This window comes from Grampus griseus (assembly GCF_964374135.1).
Source record: "Grampus griseus genome assembly, chromosome: 3".
NCBI lineage: Eukaryota > Metazoa > Chordata > Mammalia > Artiodactyla > Delphinidae > Grampus > Grampus griseus.
Window position 1 is genome coordinate 42,908,098 of NC_139019.1, and position 15,087 is coordinate 42,923,184.

The 15,087-nt window shown below is 40.8% G+C and overlaps 1 protein-coding gene across 1 annotated transcript in view; it reads right to left on the reverse strand.

Annotated features, from left to right (window-relative positions):
- Window positions 1–2,529: 2,529 nt before the first annotated feature.
- The window catches only part of ANKRD55 (ankyrin repeat domain 55), a gene marked incomplete at both ends in the record, with an annotated part of 100,395 nt that continues 87,837 nt past the window's right edge, over window positions 2,530–15,087 (reverse strand). The window contains 3 exons of the mRNA XM_082650422.1: window positions 2,530–2,651; window positions 5,069–5,161; window positions 12,994–13,634. Of these exons, the coding sequence (XP_082506548.1) occupies window positions 2,530–2,651; window positions 5,069–5,161; window positions 12,994–13,634 (856 nt within the window). The remainder of the gene's footprint in view (window positions 2,652–5,068; window positions 5,162–12,993; window positions 13,635–15,087) is intronic.

The window sequence follows — 15,087 nt, forward strand, 5'->3', positions numbered from 1 at the left end:
ATATGTAAAAAACAGGAAATGTCTTGTTAATAAAACCCTAGCAAAAATTTTATTAACAGTGAATGGTAAATCACCTTGCAACTGCTAGTGGTCCACAGACTAAGAAAAATGAGAGCAATATTCACTTTATTATGGTGGTCTGGAGCTGGATCTGCAATATCACCAAGGTATGCCTGCATTAGCTGTGTTGCATTGGGCAAATTACTTATTACTCTCTGCGTTGGTTCCTTGTCTGTACTTGGGGGATATAGGTTGATGTAAAGATCCAAATGAAATAATGTATGCAAAGTTATGATCCTTAGCAATGAAGGGAAATATAAGTGGTAAAAGAACAACAAAAAAAATCATTTTAGAAGAAAAAGTTGCTTGATAATTTTTTAAAGTTGGGCACAACTTGGTGAATACCTCTGATTTGGTTAGTAAAATATTGGCCAAGGAAGACTCTACCCTAAACAAGCAACTTCACCTAGAGACAAAAGGATAGCTGCTCTATTTAAAGAGGTGGTAGTGGGCAGTACATTACTTTTTCGTAGCTAAGCAAAGATTGTTGTATCAACTTGGATGGAAAGGCCCAACATTAGAAGATTCTGTGTGCGTATATATAACTGCAAGTGTTGGGGGAATAGTGGGTTTTATACAGGGGTGTTTTGTTTTGTTTTGATTTATTGCTTTGACCTCTTAGCTATACACTTGGTGATCTCTTAGGGCCTGAGCTTTTGTTAGTGTGGTAATCTTTTGAATAATTCATAAATATTCTAATTCTCCCCTTTCCTGACACAAATGGAAGGATTGCATTTCTCTATCCCCTTTGAAGTTAGGCATGCCCATATGACTTAATTTGGCAAATAAAATGTGAGAGGAAGTAATGAGACTCACCTCTGATTTTCTCTATTTTGGTGATGAAGGAAGTACAAGTTGAAATGGAATCTACATCAGCCAACTCTGCCAGTTGGAAATGGGACATGTATCGTGAATGAGAAAAAAAATTGTGTTAGCCAATGAGATTTTGGGGTTTATTACTAAAGCAGAGGCTAAGCTATACCAGCTAGTCTAGGTAGTGTAGGGCCAGGTATCTACTTGTGGATGGACATGGATTCAGAAGTAGCTAGGTGACACAGCTGAACAGCCTAACTGATACTTACAAAGAATGATTCTTCAAAGATAAAAATAGCCCCCCCCCCAAAAAAAAGGAAGAAAGAAAGAAAGAAAAAAAAAGAAACCCTTCAGAATCTATGTCCTGAGAGCTCTTCCATTTGCACCAGGATTTGCTCTGCCTCTAGCTACTGTCTAGCTTGGGAGGTTGATCCATAGGCTTTCCCTTTTATAATCCCCGATTCAGATAACTATCATTAGCAAAATGAGACTGTGGACTACTAACTTCTTCTATTATCACTTCTTACATCTCTCTACCTTGCCAACTCCCTATCTCCCTACTTCCTTCCCTTCCTTCTTTCCTAAAAAAAAAAATTAGTTGAATGAGTGGCTAAGCATGTTCTAGGTATTGTACACATTTCTAAAAGTGCAAAGCCAAATAACTGTGATTTGACCTCAGAGGAGCTCTATTTAGTTAATGGCACAGTCTGACCTCCCTAAATAAATAATACTAACATAAAATGGTAATGTTATACTTGAGATATTTGCTGAATAACATGCAGGCTTGGAAATAACATGGAGTGACTATGATCTTATATGGCTAAACCTTGAACTTTCAATCCAAACAATACACAAACATCTTAGTAGGGAAATCTGCAGTTAGTAGTAGTCTTTCAAAGTTTGCTACGTCATAAGTATGGGAATGTCTTGAGTAGGCAGAGACCTTTATTTTGAAACAGAAAAAAGAATGATTAAATATGTAGAGTATTTGAGGAATGTATGAGGAATGTCTATTTCATTCTGTTAGGGCAGGATGTAGACCTTTCCAACTCACATGATCTTCTCAGTATCAGAACAATCAATCATATCTGAAAGTGACAATAGGTGGAAATAATCAAATAACAAAGAAGATACATAAACATTGTTAAGTGATTTGGGCTCTAGCCAGGAGTTAACAATGTTAGAAAATACTTTGCAGATGATTATACACTTAAAAGCCATAAACACTGACTGATTAAAGAAATTTACTAATTTAATTTTAATTAAGTTTTGTTAGTCCAAAGTAGAATTGCAATAAATGTAAAAAACATGTATGGAATGTGCTTTCTTTTTTATTCAGCAGAGCATACATTTTTTAAAAACATAAAATCATTCAATAAAACCAGCAAACATGCCACCAAACACAGCTAAGTTTCCCTGATGATAACATGTTGTGACTTTTTATTTTGGCATGTAGAGGTCATGGAAACTCACAATATATGCACAAAGATTCTAAGTGCTTATTTGGAACAAAGAATTTTGAGTTGTAAAACCATGAATGGCTTACAGAATGCAATTTACTAAATTAGTCTTTGTTCTTACAAAGTGATCTTATCCTTTGACAGTTGAAAATATATATAATCTATATTTTTACAATCAGTGACCCACAGTCACTGATTAATTTTCATCATTGGTGGAACTGGCAGAGTTTTCACTCTCTTCAGCTGGTGGGCTGTGTCCCCGCTGGCTCGGAATAGCAGGAAGCACTCGGTTTGTCCATAGAGGTTCTCCAGATAGAACTGGGAGGAAAGAATAGAATGAAAAACTTTCAAGGTTTGCATCTCTCAGAGTCTCACAAGGAATGATGGCAGTAGAACTGTGTTATTTCTGAAGGAATGGAGGCCCTTCTAAGAAGCTTTTCTTGGGGAGAGCTAAACTGCAGGAGAAAGCCATATCTATCTATCTATCTATTCAGGCTTACCACATGTAGTCAGGGATGCCAAATATGCACAAATACAAGGTGGGGCCAAGTTTGATCAAAACATGATCAGGCTGTTCGTGCCTAGCAGAGCCTTCTTTTCCTAGGGTGGTGTAGCCCTTGATGGCCAGGTCAGCACAAGGCTCTAAATAAGCCCCAAGACGTCTGTACTGTGCTTTTATGCAAAAGTCAAAAGGTTCTCAGGTTTCTTTTAGGAAAAGCACTGCACCTTTCCACTTCGTTTTCATAGAGCTACAGTTGATCAAAGATCTTTATCTTCCCGTCTCCTTAAATTTAATTGTGAAAAGCAAAGCCCCTGGGTTCTGCCAAAGAAAATCCCATTACTTTGGCTTCCCCAAGCCACACCAGGATTCAAGGCTGAGTGTTAGATGTCTTTGTGACTACATTTAGATGAGTGTTAGATGTTTTTGTGACTACAAAGACAATCAGATGTCTTTGTGACTACATTTCTGCTTAAAGACAAGGTCAGACTTGAATTTCATTCAATGATTGAATTCACACCATCCAAAACTCTCCCTTTAGACAAATTAGTAAGGGCAAAGGAAATAATCTGTCCAGGCAGAGATCTTGGTTTGTGCTACTAACTCTGTGTGTGACCTTGGACAAATCTCTACCTCTCCCTTCCCTTATCTGAAAGAAGACAGGGTTGTACCTAAAGGGTTCTAGAACTCTTGCTTTGTCCCATCTGAACTGTAGCCTGGGGCATAAAAAATATATTGGATGTTTACTCTGTGCAAACAGCTGCAAAGGGTTTTATGTACATTATCTCATTTAATCCTCTCAACAGTCTTATCAGGTTGAACTTCTCTTATAAGCTAAGTGAAGAAACTGAAGTACAGAAAGGTTAAGGAACTTGTCTTAAATAGGGCAGCTTCTAAATCATCTAACCTCTGCAATTAAGAAGATGTGGGGGGAGAGAGAGAGAGAGAGAGAGAGAGAGAGTGTGTGTGTGTATGTGCACACAAGTGCTTGAGTACATGTTATAAAAGAGTGGGTTGGGATAGGAAGAACAGGAAGGAAGGAAATTAAAATCCAGTGAGTAGGGGCTTTCCTGGTGGTGCAGTGGTTGAGAGTCCGTCTGCCAATGCAGGGGACATGGGTTCGAGCCTTGGTCTGGGAGGATCCCACATGCTGCGGAGCAACTGGGCCCGTGCGCCACAGCTGCTGAGCCTGCGCTCTAGAGCCCGCGAGCCACAACTACTGAACTCACGTGCCACAACTAGTGAAGCCCACGTGTCTATAGCCCATGCTCCGCAACAAGAGAAGCCACTGCAATGAGAAGCCTGTGCACCACAATGAAGAGTAGCCCCCGCTCGCTGCAACCAGAGAAAAAGCCCGAGCGCAGCAACGAAGACCCAACGCAGCCCAAAAAAAAAAAAAAAAAAAAAAATCCAATAAGTATCACCTGTTTCATGTGACAGCTGACTCGGCATCCTGTAATTCTGCTTCTGGCTCTGCTACTTACTACCTAAATAACGGGCAAGTTATGTGACCTCTCTGGACTCAGTTTTCTCATCTCTACTGCCTCAGAGTACAGATATAAGGATTTACGATCTCCAAATTTCTAGGCATGGGGCTCAGGAATCCCCTTTATAACAAGGACCCCAGATAATACTTAGGCACAGGCAAACTTGATCACTTGGTGAATAGAATATATTAACAGTTTATATTGTGAGAAGTTTTGCATAAAATAACGCTAACAGTAAAACTGATGAACAGCATCTACTTGATTATTCCTTTCTGCTTAGGAATGCATTAGCCTGTGAGTGCAGAGGTAAGACACATTTCTATCTGTCCAACATAGTAAGGAAAACAATGTCAGGAAGCCAGTCTTAAGAGAAGAATTTTTAAAATTTTTAAATTTAATTTTTAAATTTTTCCAGACAGGTAAATGTCAGGAAGCCAGTCTTAAGAGAAGAATTTTTAAAGCATTAAAGACATTAAATAGTACATAGCAAAATAAACGTCTGTTATTGTTTTTATAGTCCAAACATAAAAATTCCTCAAGGGAGGGAGTTTATTTTTAAACAAGCATTACCATGTTGGATGAAGCTTTGAAGACTGTCTCTATTTTATTTTCCTGTAATGTACAGGGTTGGGCGCCTGATGTTCTCTTGAAAAAAATGAAAGTAAACCAAAATAACATTTAGCCCTGTCTAGACGTGTTAACAGTGTTAACCTTTGCAAAGGAAGCCGAGGAAAATTCAAAATACTTACATTTTTGGTCTGGTAGGGGAGCCAGGTTGTTCCGGGTGAAAGGAAGATCCCAGATTTTAGGTCTGTTTGGGGAGAGATGCTGAAAATTTTGTCCTGGGGACAAACATATTTGCATCAATCATATGAGACTCAACCAAGGGCAAATTATAAAATCCAATGGATAAAAGAATCATAAAGGTTGTTATAGATCATGAAATTTATGATGTTAACAACAACAACAACAAAATACTAATAGCTCTACCATATTCAGTTTCTATCACATGCCAGTCACTGTTTAAATGAAAGGAAAAGGTATCAGAAATCATTTCTTGAGTAAACTATTTAAATACAATTTTATAAACAAGCACAGTTGGCCATGCACTCTACAAAACTTAAAAGTTTGAAAAATAACATAGGGTATTAGTGTATCACATATTGGTCAATCTGGGTTGAATGAGTGGGTGATGAGTAGGATATATTCTTCTAGAGCTGTGTTTCTTACTCCTGGCTGCACAGAGAAATTATCTGAGGAGTTAAAAAAAGATGCTACTCTGGCTAAACACCACACCAAATAAATGAGTATCTCTGGGGCTGGGATAGGATGCCAGAGTTTTGTCAGCTCCCAGGTGATTCTGTTGTGAATCCAGGATTGAAACACACTGATCTAGAAGATGGGAGCTGAGTGAAAGCACTTGGGAGATCTGGATGATCTAATTTAGATGACCAGTAGAGTTATGCTGGAGCTATGCATAACAGCTCTTAAATTTTCAGGAATTTTGTGAGCTGGTTTACATCATACTTGGTGGCTTGACATCAGCCATGGTGGGAATATTTACATCAGGGAAATTAGCAAGTACTGATTTTTCTCTGAAGAGCCACCTATTAAACATTTATTAGCACATGACTGATTACAAGAGATGGATGTTCCAAACACCTGAAAATAGAAGGGACTACACAAAAGTTAAGTCCATTTAACAAGTTGACCAAATGGTATAATAAATACGAGTTTGGGCTCTGGGGTCAGACAGGATTAGGCTTAATTCCCAACTTGGGCAAGTGATGTTCTGTCTCTAAATCTTAATTTCCTCACATGTAAAATGCTGAAAATAATTTTATCTGTCTTTTTCAGTTGTCATAAAGATTAGGAGAACAAAGGTAAAGCATTTAGCTTATAGAGTAAACAATAAACATTAGCAATTATTACAGTGTTATTCTGTGGCATGTTTAACATGATCTCCTGGACAGTGGGGCACGTATTCATTTGATCTTTTTGTTTAGTAGTCTAGTAGGAACCAGAATCACTACAGCAACACTCATAGGGTTTAAGTCTTCCGTTTGGGTAAAGCAGTCCTTAGAACAGGGGAAAAAAAGCATTAGCCATGATCCACCTCCCATCTGCTTCGGTGAGTCCAGTGGTAGATTTGCAGGGGCAGTCATCTGAGCAGTGTCATTTGATGTCATTTGATGAATAGTAAGCAAAATTTCTAGTCTCCTTGGTGGACATTTTGCCATTATATTTTTATTCCTTTGAACTCTGAAGGTTAAATAACCTCACAAGCCATTATTTAAAAGAAAACATTCCTAAGTAGAATTACAATAAAACCCATATCAGCTCATACCTGATTATTCATCCATGAACACTTGAGCAGAAATTTGCAAAACCAGAAATGAGATAATGATAATTATGGATAATGCATATTGAGCACTTACTATTGTCAAGGGCTAGACTAACTGCTGTAGGCATAGTCTCATTTAATCCTAACAATCACCTTCCCTTGTGAGATAGAGACTATTATCATCCCCATTATACAAATGAGGACACTGTGGCTTGGAGAAGTTCTAAATTGTCTGCAAGATCACATGATGGGAAGTGTCAGCCAGGCTCTGGACCTAAAATCCACACTATCCTGCCTCCTTAGGGGCCAAAGCAATATTGATAGGATGGGAGAAGTGGCAGAGAAGGACTTCAGCAGTGATTTGGGAGGAGGTGGGAGGAGAGTTAAACTTTTTTCCACACTGGCATTTTGCTCAGTTTTGAAGGACAAGGCAGAATGTGCATAGTCCAAAGTTCTCTAATCTGTGCTGTAGGCACCTTCAGGGAGTGTCCAGCCTGTGGGGACAGGGTTGAGGACCACTGTCTTAGAATAAAAAGGCAGGAAACGTTTTCATCATTAAATGAGGAAACAGAAGTGAATGAAGATTAATAATAATTCAGCACTCATCTATGGCAAACTCACTGTATTCCAGAGCCTAGAGTACAAACAGAAGGCAAGGTGCTCAGGAGGGGCTGATGGGAAGAGAGACAGGTAAAGTTGTACTTTCGAAGGCCATGAGTAGTGCTGTGAGGGTATCAGAGGTCAGTGTGTCTTGAATTCCATAGACCTCGCTTGACCATCTGCTCTGCTACTTCCTAGCAAGCTCTGTGACCTTAGGCCGGTGGGCTAACCACTCTACTCCTCGATTTCTTCATCTCTAAAATGGGGATAAAAATTCCTCTCCAGCAGTGCTGTTGAAGGGGAAGTATGTGGTTCACTGCCCCAGAGGAGGCTTAATAAGGCAGAGATATTCCTTTATGATGGATAGTAAAAATGGGTCACACCTCCTACAGCAGTCAGGGTAACTTCTACATAGGAGGCAAGTTTTAGGCTGGTTCTTTAAAGATTGTAGGAATCTGTCAAGCACACAGTGGATAAAAATAACATGGGCAAAGATGTCATAGAGTAAAAAGGTATGTAGTTGTATAGGAACTGAGAGATATTCATGGAACTGTTCAAGGGGATGGGGGGTGGGAGGAAAGGATTTGAGACGGGAGGTGCAGAAGTTGAGAATGGGACGTGAGGCCAGGCCATGTTGGGAGGACTTTGTTTGCCAGCTAAAGAATCTGGCCTTCGTCCTGTCAAGATGCAAAGCTTCTGATGGGTTTAAACAGAGGTGGTCACAGCATCAGACCTACCTACTATCAGACCTGAGGAGGAGAGTGCGTTGTTGGGGGGATACTCTAGAAAATTCTGGAGAAGAAAGTTCTCTCTTGAGGGAGAAAGGAAGCAAACACTTTGTTAGCTTCCTTGTGATAGCCTGCAAATAACCAGGCTGGTAGCAAACACCACAGAGCTTTCTGTTCAATTTTCTCTGAAAGCTGCTCTCAATGAATTAAGCTGATGTGCTCCAAATTCCCTCATTAAGTTAAGTGCCTCATCCCGCATCTCTCTCCATCTAGCCCAGTGACAGGTCTCAATAAATGTTAAGCAATAATCATTAGAGCTAAATGTTCAGGGCTGCTGATGTAAGCACAGGACATTAGCTGCCTGGAATTCAAACGGTAGCAATCACTGCTAGCCCATATTATTTCTACTAAACCCAGGGTGGGAAAAGAGAAAATCCAAAGTAAAGGGGCCATCCAAGTTCAAGCCAGTGGTGCTGTGGTATGATTTACAGTATCCAAATGCTTTGCTACTTTAGGTTTCAAATCAAGTATGGGAGCTCAGTGTAGAAATCTACCGAGTTTCAACCTGCCTAGACTAACAACTTGAACCCCTTAAGTGAACCCTCCCAACTGTACTCTGGAAGCTTCAGCAGTTCTAAAAACAACACCTCAAATTGGGTTAAAAAATATTCACAAAAATAAAATCTATAAGGCAGAGAGAAATCTTTTTATTTTGGGGAGTACAGTGTAATTTCTAAGAAGATCACATTGTAGGTAATTTGGTAAGCATACTAACAAACTGGACTTTGAGACTTAAAGAGAGAAATATGTACATTGCCATGGGATAACTTCCTATTTAGGAGGTCTGGGTTCAAGTTCTGAATATGTCCTTAGTGACATATTCAGAACAATTAGTTGTAAGACTGAGCAGATTCTAGGCCATGTAAATTATGACTGGAAAGGGCCTCATGAAACAAAATGGTCCCAGACTCTGTATCCAGAGGGTAGGAAAACTGTAGCCCAGAGAGATGACATGTCTTGCCTTATCAATCAGGGCTCATTCAGGAAAATAGAGACTTCTTTGGGCCTTGAAACAGAGGGAATTTCATACAGAAAGGTGGTTATACTGGTTGGTGGAAAAGGTGAGAAGCCAGAGGACAGGGTAGAAGGACAATCCAGAGATTAACCACAGCAGGAAGATGCAACCACGTCTAGGCTGGAGTGATAAGGGGAAGAGTTGGTATCACCAAGGCTCAGAAGCTAGTGGGAGCCAGAACCACAGAGTGAGGGGCTTTGTGGAGGAAGTGGGAGGAATTGGAAGCCCTGTTGGAGAATCCATAGGAAGCAGAGGGACACTGTGTAGAACTACACTTGTTTTCCTCTTTCTCCTGCTCTTACTCTATTGCCAGTGCCTCTTGGTACTTGGCCAAAAGTACCTGGAAGCAGTTGCAAGGGAGCCTGGAAAGTGTAGTTTCCTGAGATACAAAGTAGAGCTGGAGGGAAGAGACTAGATCTGAGAGCAAAAAGGCAGCTGACTAGCACATTTACTTAAATGTCATCATCTTTTAAACAAAGGCCATCTGTAGCTTGTCTCTAAGGCATAGCGCTTAGCATAGGGCCTGGCACATAGCTAAAAAAAAAAACCCCACAAATGTGTATGTGTGTATAGTACTATGCTCAATCACTGTTCTAAGTATTTTATATGCATCAATTTGTTTAATCTTAACAGCAACTCACAGCCCTACATGTTAGGTATTTCCTCCCATTTTTGACATGAAGAAACAACGGCTCAGAGAGATTCAGTAACAGCAAGTAAATGAGAGTCAGAATTTGAACCCAGATAGTGTGACTTTAGAATCCCTCTCTTGGGGCAATTCCCTGGCAGTCCAGTGGTTAGAAGCTGGCTCTTTCACTGCCATGGTCCCACGTTTGATTCCTGGTCAGGGAACTAAATCCCATAAGCTGTGTGGTGCAGCCAAAAAAAAAAAAGAAAAAAAAAAAGAATCCCTTTCTTAACCACTGGATGTGCTGCCTCTTCATAAATCAGGATAATAGACATTATCCTTTAAAGAATGAGTGAAAGAACTAAGGTCCTTTCCGTTTAAAACTTATGATTTTGTATCTAAACATGAGAATAAAATCAATTTAAAGTGAGTTGTATAATCAGTTTAGCAAATCCATGTACCTTAAAGTTCATTTATAGGCTGAAGATTCTTGGGAGTTTATCTCGTCATGACTCAGTTACCTAGGATGGCTCCTAGTTATTTTCAGCATTCAAAAACATTGGTTGTTGGGGCTTCCCTGGTGGCGCAGTGGTTGAGAGTCTGCCTGCTAATGCAGGGGACATGGGTTCGAGCCCTGGTCTGGGAGGATCCCACATGCCGCGGAGCAACTAGGCCCGTGAGCCACAACTACTGAGCCTGCGCGTCTGAAGCCAGTGCTCCGCAATAAGAGAGGCCGCAATAGTGAGAGGCCCGCGCACCGCAATGAAGAGTGGCCCCCGCTTGCCACAACTAGAGAAAGCCCTCGCACAGAAACAAAGACGCAACACAGCAAAAATAAATAAATTAATTAATAAACTCCTACCCCCAACATCTACAAAAAAAAAAATTGGTTGAAAAAATAAATGCTTTGGTACAGGCATGGCTAATTATTTGACATTCCCTTGGAGAATTCTGCTTCTCCTTTTCTGCCCCATAGGACTTTTCAAGTTACTTCATTGGAAAAGTGAAACAAATCCTCAAACCAATTTATTGAATTTCTTTTTATTTTAAATAATATAGAAGGTTTTAGATGGCACATGTGACAGAATCTACTAGCTCTCTATCCAATATCTATTCTCTTTTTCCTCCTAGAAACAAAAATCCAATTTTGGAGGGACGGTCATGTGCCCAGTTAAAAGGATCCGATTCCCAGTCTCCCGGGCAGATAGGCATGATCATGTGACTAAAGTTCTGGCCAACGAAACGGAAGCAGACTGTGGAATTTATGGGAGATAACTTATTAATGGGAGCTAATTCAGCTGGCGGACATCCATTTCCGCCCCACCCCCTTCCTTCCTCCTGCTCTGTCAGACATTATGAAATGTGCAATGATGCAAAGGATGAAAGGCATAGGTTAAGTTGTAGAGCATACAGATGGAAGGAGCCTGGGTCTCTGGTGATCATGGATTCCCCAAGCACCTGGGAACCATCACCTTCGACTACTTTCATATGAGAGCAATAAACTTCTATGCTGTTTAAGCCACTGTTACTTTGGATTTCTGTTACATGCAGATGAACCCAATCCTAACTGATATAGAAAAGACAGCCCAAGGCTGTCCTGGGAACAGAAAAAGAACAAGACTTTCACAAATTTCAAAAAATTTTCAAAAAGAAGATATTAGCCAAGACAGGACTAACTCCAGAAAGTAGGCTGAGTCAAGGCCCTGGAGGCCACCAAAGTGTCAAAGACAGCAGATCAATATCTTTTCTTCCTCACCCTTCTGCAGAACACAAGGAAAAACCACCCACGCTTCAGTGCTTAGTGGAGGAAGTAAAATCTTGAGGGAAGTTTTTCTCAGGAAATAGCCTTTATGTGTTTATTCCTATCTATCCTGTGCTTAAAAACATATAAATATGTATGAGGGAAGCCATACTCTACCTCACAGGTTTCAGGCATCAGGCACATGAAGATGAGTGAGGAGAGCCAGACTCATACTGCATATTAAACGGGAAGGAATATTCCTTATTTCCAAAGATATACTGTGCTCCTCTACTTCTTAAAATATACATAGCCCCCTTGGGCTTTCATTTTTCTACTTCTGAAATAAACATGGTTCAAGCAATATATCATTTTTCCTCTTAACCCTACTATAAGCAAAACAACAACAGAAACTTGTTGATAAAGAACAACTGACACTCCACGGACAGATACAGGAGAGTGGTGCAGACTGGGTTGAACTGGGGACAGTGATGTCCAAGTGATGTCGATGGGGATAGTGGTTACTCAGATCCAGGCAGTTACTGCCAAGTGAAATTTGGGTTCAGTGTTGCCAGACTTTTCAACTTCTCAAGAGAAGCTGGAGTTTTAAATTTTTATGTCAAACTTCATGATTTTTAAAAACTAGTAATTAATTCACTTGATTACTGCATTAGTAATGAACTGATTTTGGAAGTTGTTTTGCAGCCTCTGCTTTAGAACGATAGTTCTTAGTCTCTGGTATACATCAGAATCACCTGGGGGCCGTTAACAAAGAAATAAAAATTTTAGTGTGATACATTTGTTTAACACAAATGTTAAATGGGAAAATAGGTACGTATATATTGCTTGCATGTGTATAAAAATATAGATTCTTTAGTGTGATACACTTATTTAAAATGTATATATACATATATATTTAAATATGTATAAAATATCTCTGGAAGGTAAACAAAAAATTAATAACATAGCTTTGGATGAGGGGTACTCGGTAGCTGGGGCAAGAGGCAGGAGGGAGAATTGCCACGTGACCCTTTGGTGTGTATGGAGACCTGAGCCACACATGTGTGAATGTGTTCTCTTTCTACACGTATACATAGAAGGCATTGCCATTTTCCCTTTTGCCTCACCAAGATCTTGGTTCAGTAGTCCTGGAGTGGTCATCGAACACATGATTTAAAAACAAACAATCACACAAACAAATCAACCCCTCGTAGGTGATATTGCCAAGTATCCCCGCTTAAGAATACTTGCTAGTGGAAATAGTAATATTCCTGCTCTAATCTGCCAGTCACCACACATATCTGCTACGATGAGATAAGATGAGAAGGCACATACTTTTACTTGATGATTGCTCTCAAGGTGGAAAAGCAGACTGTTTCCATAGCCTGGAAATCCTGAAGCCAGTACACTCAAGGGAAAAAGGTAGCCTAATCACCCATTTCCATTCTGCCCCTGTCCTCTAGGCCACCTACTGTCACTCCAGTTCCTAACCCAGGACTACACAACACATTTCTTGTATAGAATCTGTCAGAAATGAGAAAGAAGGAAGCAGGGACATTACCTGATGAAGGATTATGTAGATGAGGAAGATGTGGCGGCCCTGACACCTCCTGGTGACTGGATCTGCCGGTAAGCAACCTGTCTAGCAGCTTATCAGAAGAAGACACAGTCCAAGCTTTATAGAACACCTGGTTATCCAGCAATACCTGGCAGCCAGTTCTGTTGTTCAATAAATCCTGCTCACTTCGGCTTTTCTGAGATTGCTGGGCAGCATGATGAGTACCAGAGCTCAGGCCAGCATGGGAAGTGGCCCCCTGGGAGGCTGTCAGGAAGTTATGGCCTAGGGTGATGGGTGGGAGACTCTGCGTTCTGATTGGCGGAAGTCCTTTATGGGCCAGAGGCTTCTTTTCTGGCAAGTGATATTTTGAATTCTCTGAGGTCCTCTTCTTAAAGTCAACCATAGCCACCTGATCACCAGGCTGTTCTTGGCAGTTGGTATCCATGTTGCTGTCAAAGGTGGTGATGATGTCATCAACTTCCGAGGTGGGCTCCGCCCTGTGCCAGTCCCTGCAGTGATCTTTCTGATAGGCCCTCTGCTCTTCTTTTTTGTTCCTGCAGAAGATTTGATTGAGCATGCTGAATCGTCCCTCCTTCTTCTGGGGTCTACTCTTCTGGGAAGGAAGGGGTCGAGTAGGCTCTGTTCTATGGGAATATAAAATAACAAGGATGCTATGTGAGGGCAGGAAGTGGAGACACCAGCAGTAACCACACAACAGACCTCCCTCTATTCCATCCACCTGAGCAGGTTGTCTGAGATCATCCACAGACACTCGAAGCCCTCTCAAGTCAAAGGTGATGTGCAAGAGCTACTCACAACCTCCTTGGCCATCCTCTTCCTTGCCATGGTCAGTTCTCTGTCCAGTTAGAACATTTCTTAGTTAGATTTCACCTGCTCCCTCAGGAACTATCCTTTCAAAATTTGTCTTCTCCCAGGGATTAAGTAAGCTGAAAATACCTCAAAGTATTACTGTTCTCACTTCTTAAGGACAGTCAGTAGGAGTGCAAGCTTTAAGTCAAAGAGATGAAGGCCAGATGTGGAGTACATTTGGCCTTCAGGCTTCAACTAGCAGCAGCAGGGCGGAGGTTGCAGATGTCGGGGGAGTGTGATTTTAGGCTTTCTTTGAAAGGGATCCCAGGTGATCTGGGCAGAGCTCTGATAGGAAGTCTGCCCATTTTACGCTGTTTGTGTGTTGTTTCTTGTTGAGCTTTTACTAAATTTCCTATTGAAAAAGTGTACTAAAGGAAGCCGAGGAGAGAAGCTTTTGTCTGGGCTTCAGCTGCAGAAGAGGAAGTGTGTATTCCAGAGGTTGGGCGTGGCAGGAGAAGAAAATGAGCAATGCCCAATGAGCAGGCAATTTCTAAAGGAAAAAACGGTCAGCAGCTGTCCGGCTGGCTCTTCCTGTGTGGAGAGTTTCCCTGAGGCACTATTCTGTTTTTGTTCCTTGGAAAATTCTGTGTTGTTCTCTTCTGAGGCCACAATTGATTTAATGCTTTCTGTGGTATGAGTTAATGATGAAAACTGTGTTCATGCCCTAAAAGCCAGATTGCAACATTATTCTTTGGAGTGAGATATTGTAATATGTAATTTGAAAAAATCACCCCTCATTTTGGCTGCATATAATGAATGGTTTTTGTTTTTGTTTTTTTTCTGCAGGTCACACAGTGTATAAATGAATCTTTATTCCTGTGATATATTTTTATCCTCCTTTCACCTTCCAATAGGCTTTTTGAAATATTAAACACAACTTCTGGACTCCTGATACTACCAGAGAGAACCCCAGGAGATCTCTAGCATTCTTTCAAGTTTCCCCATACAGAATATGCCCCTGTGCTAACTGATGCTACTTCAGCATCTTCTATAAACAATCTCCTCCTCCTCTTAAGGTTGTGATTTTGGTCAGTGGGTCTCAAAGTATGGTCCGCTGAACCTGGAGGTGAGGGCCCTGATAGTCTTCAGAAGTTTCATGAGGTTTAACCTATATTCATAATAATATCACTTCTCACCAGTGTTTGGGTTTTTTTTTTTTTTTTTTTTTTTGCGGCGGAGCACAGGCTCCGGATGCGCAGGCTCAGAGGCCATGGCTCACGGGCCCAG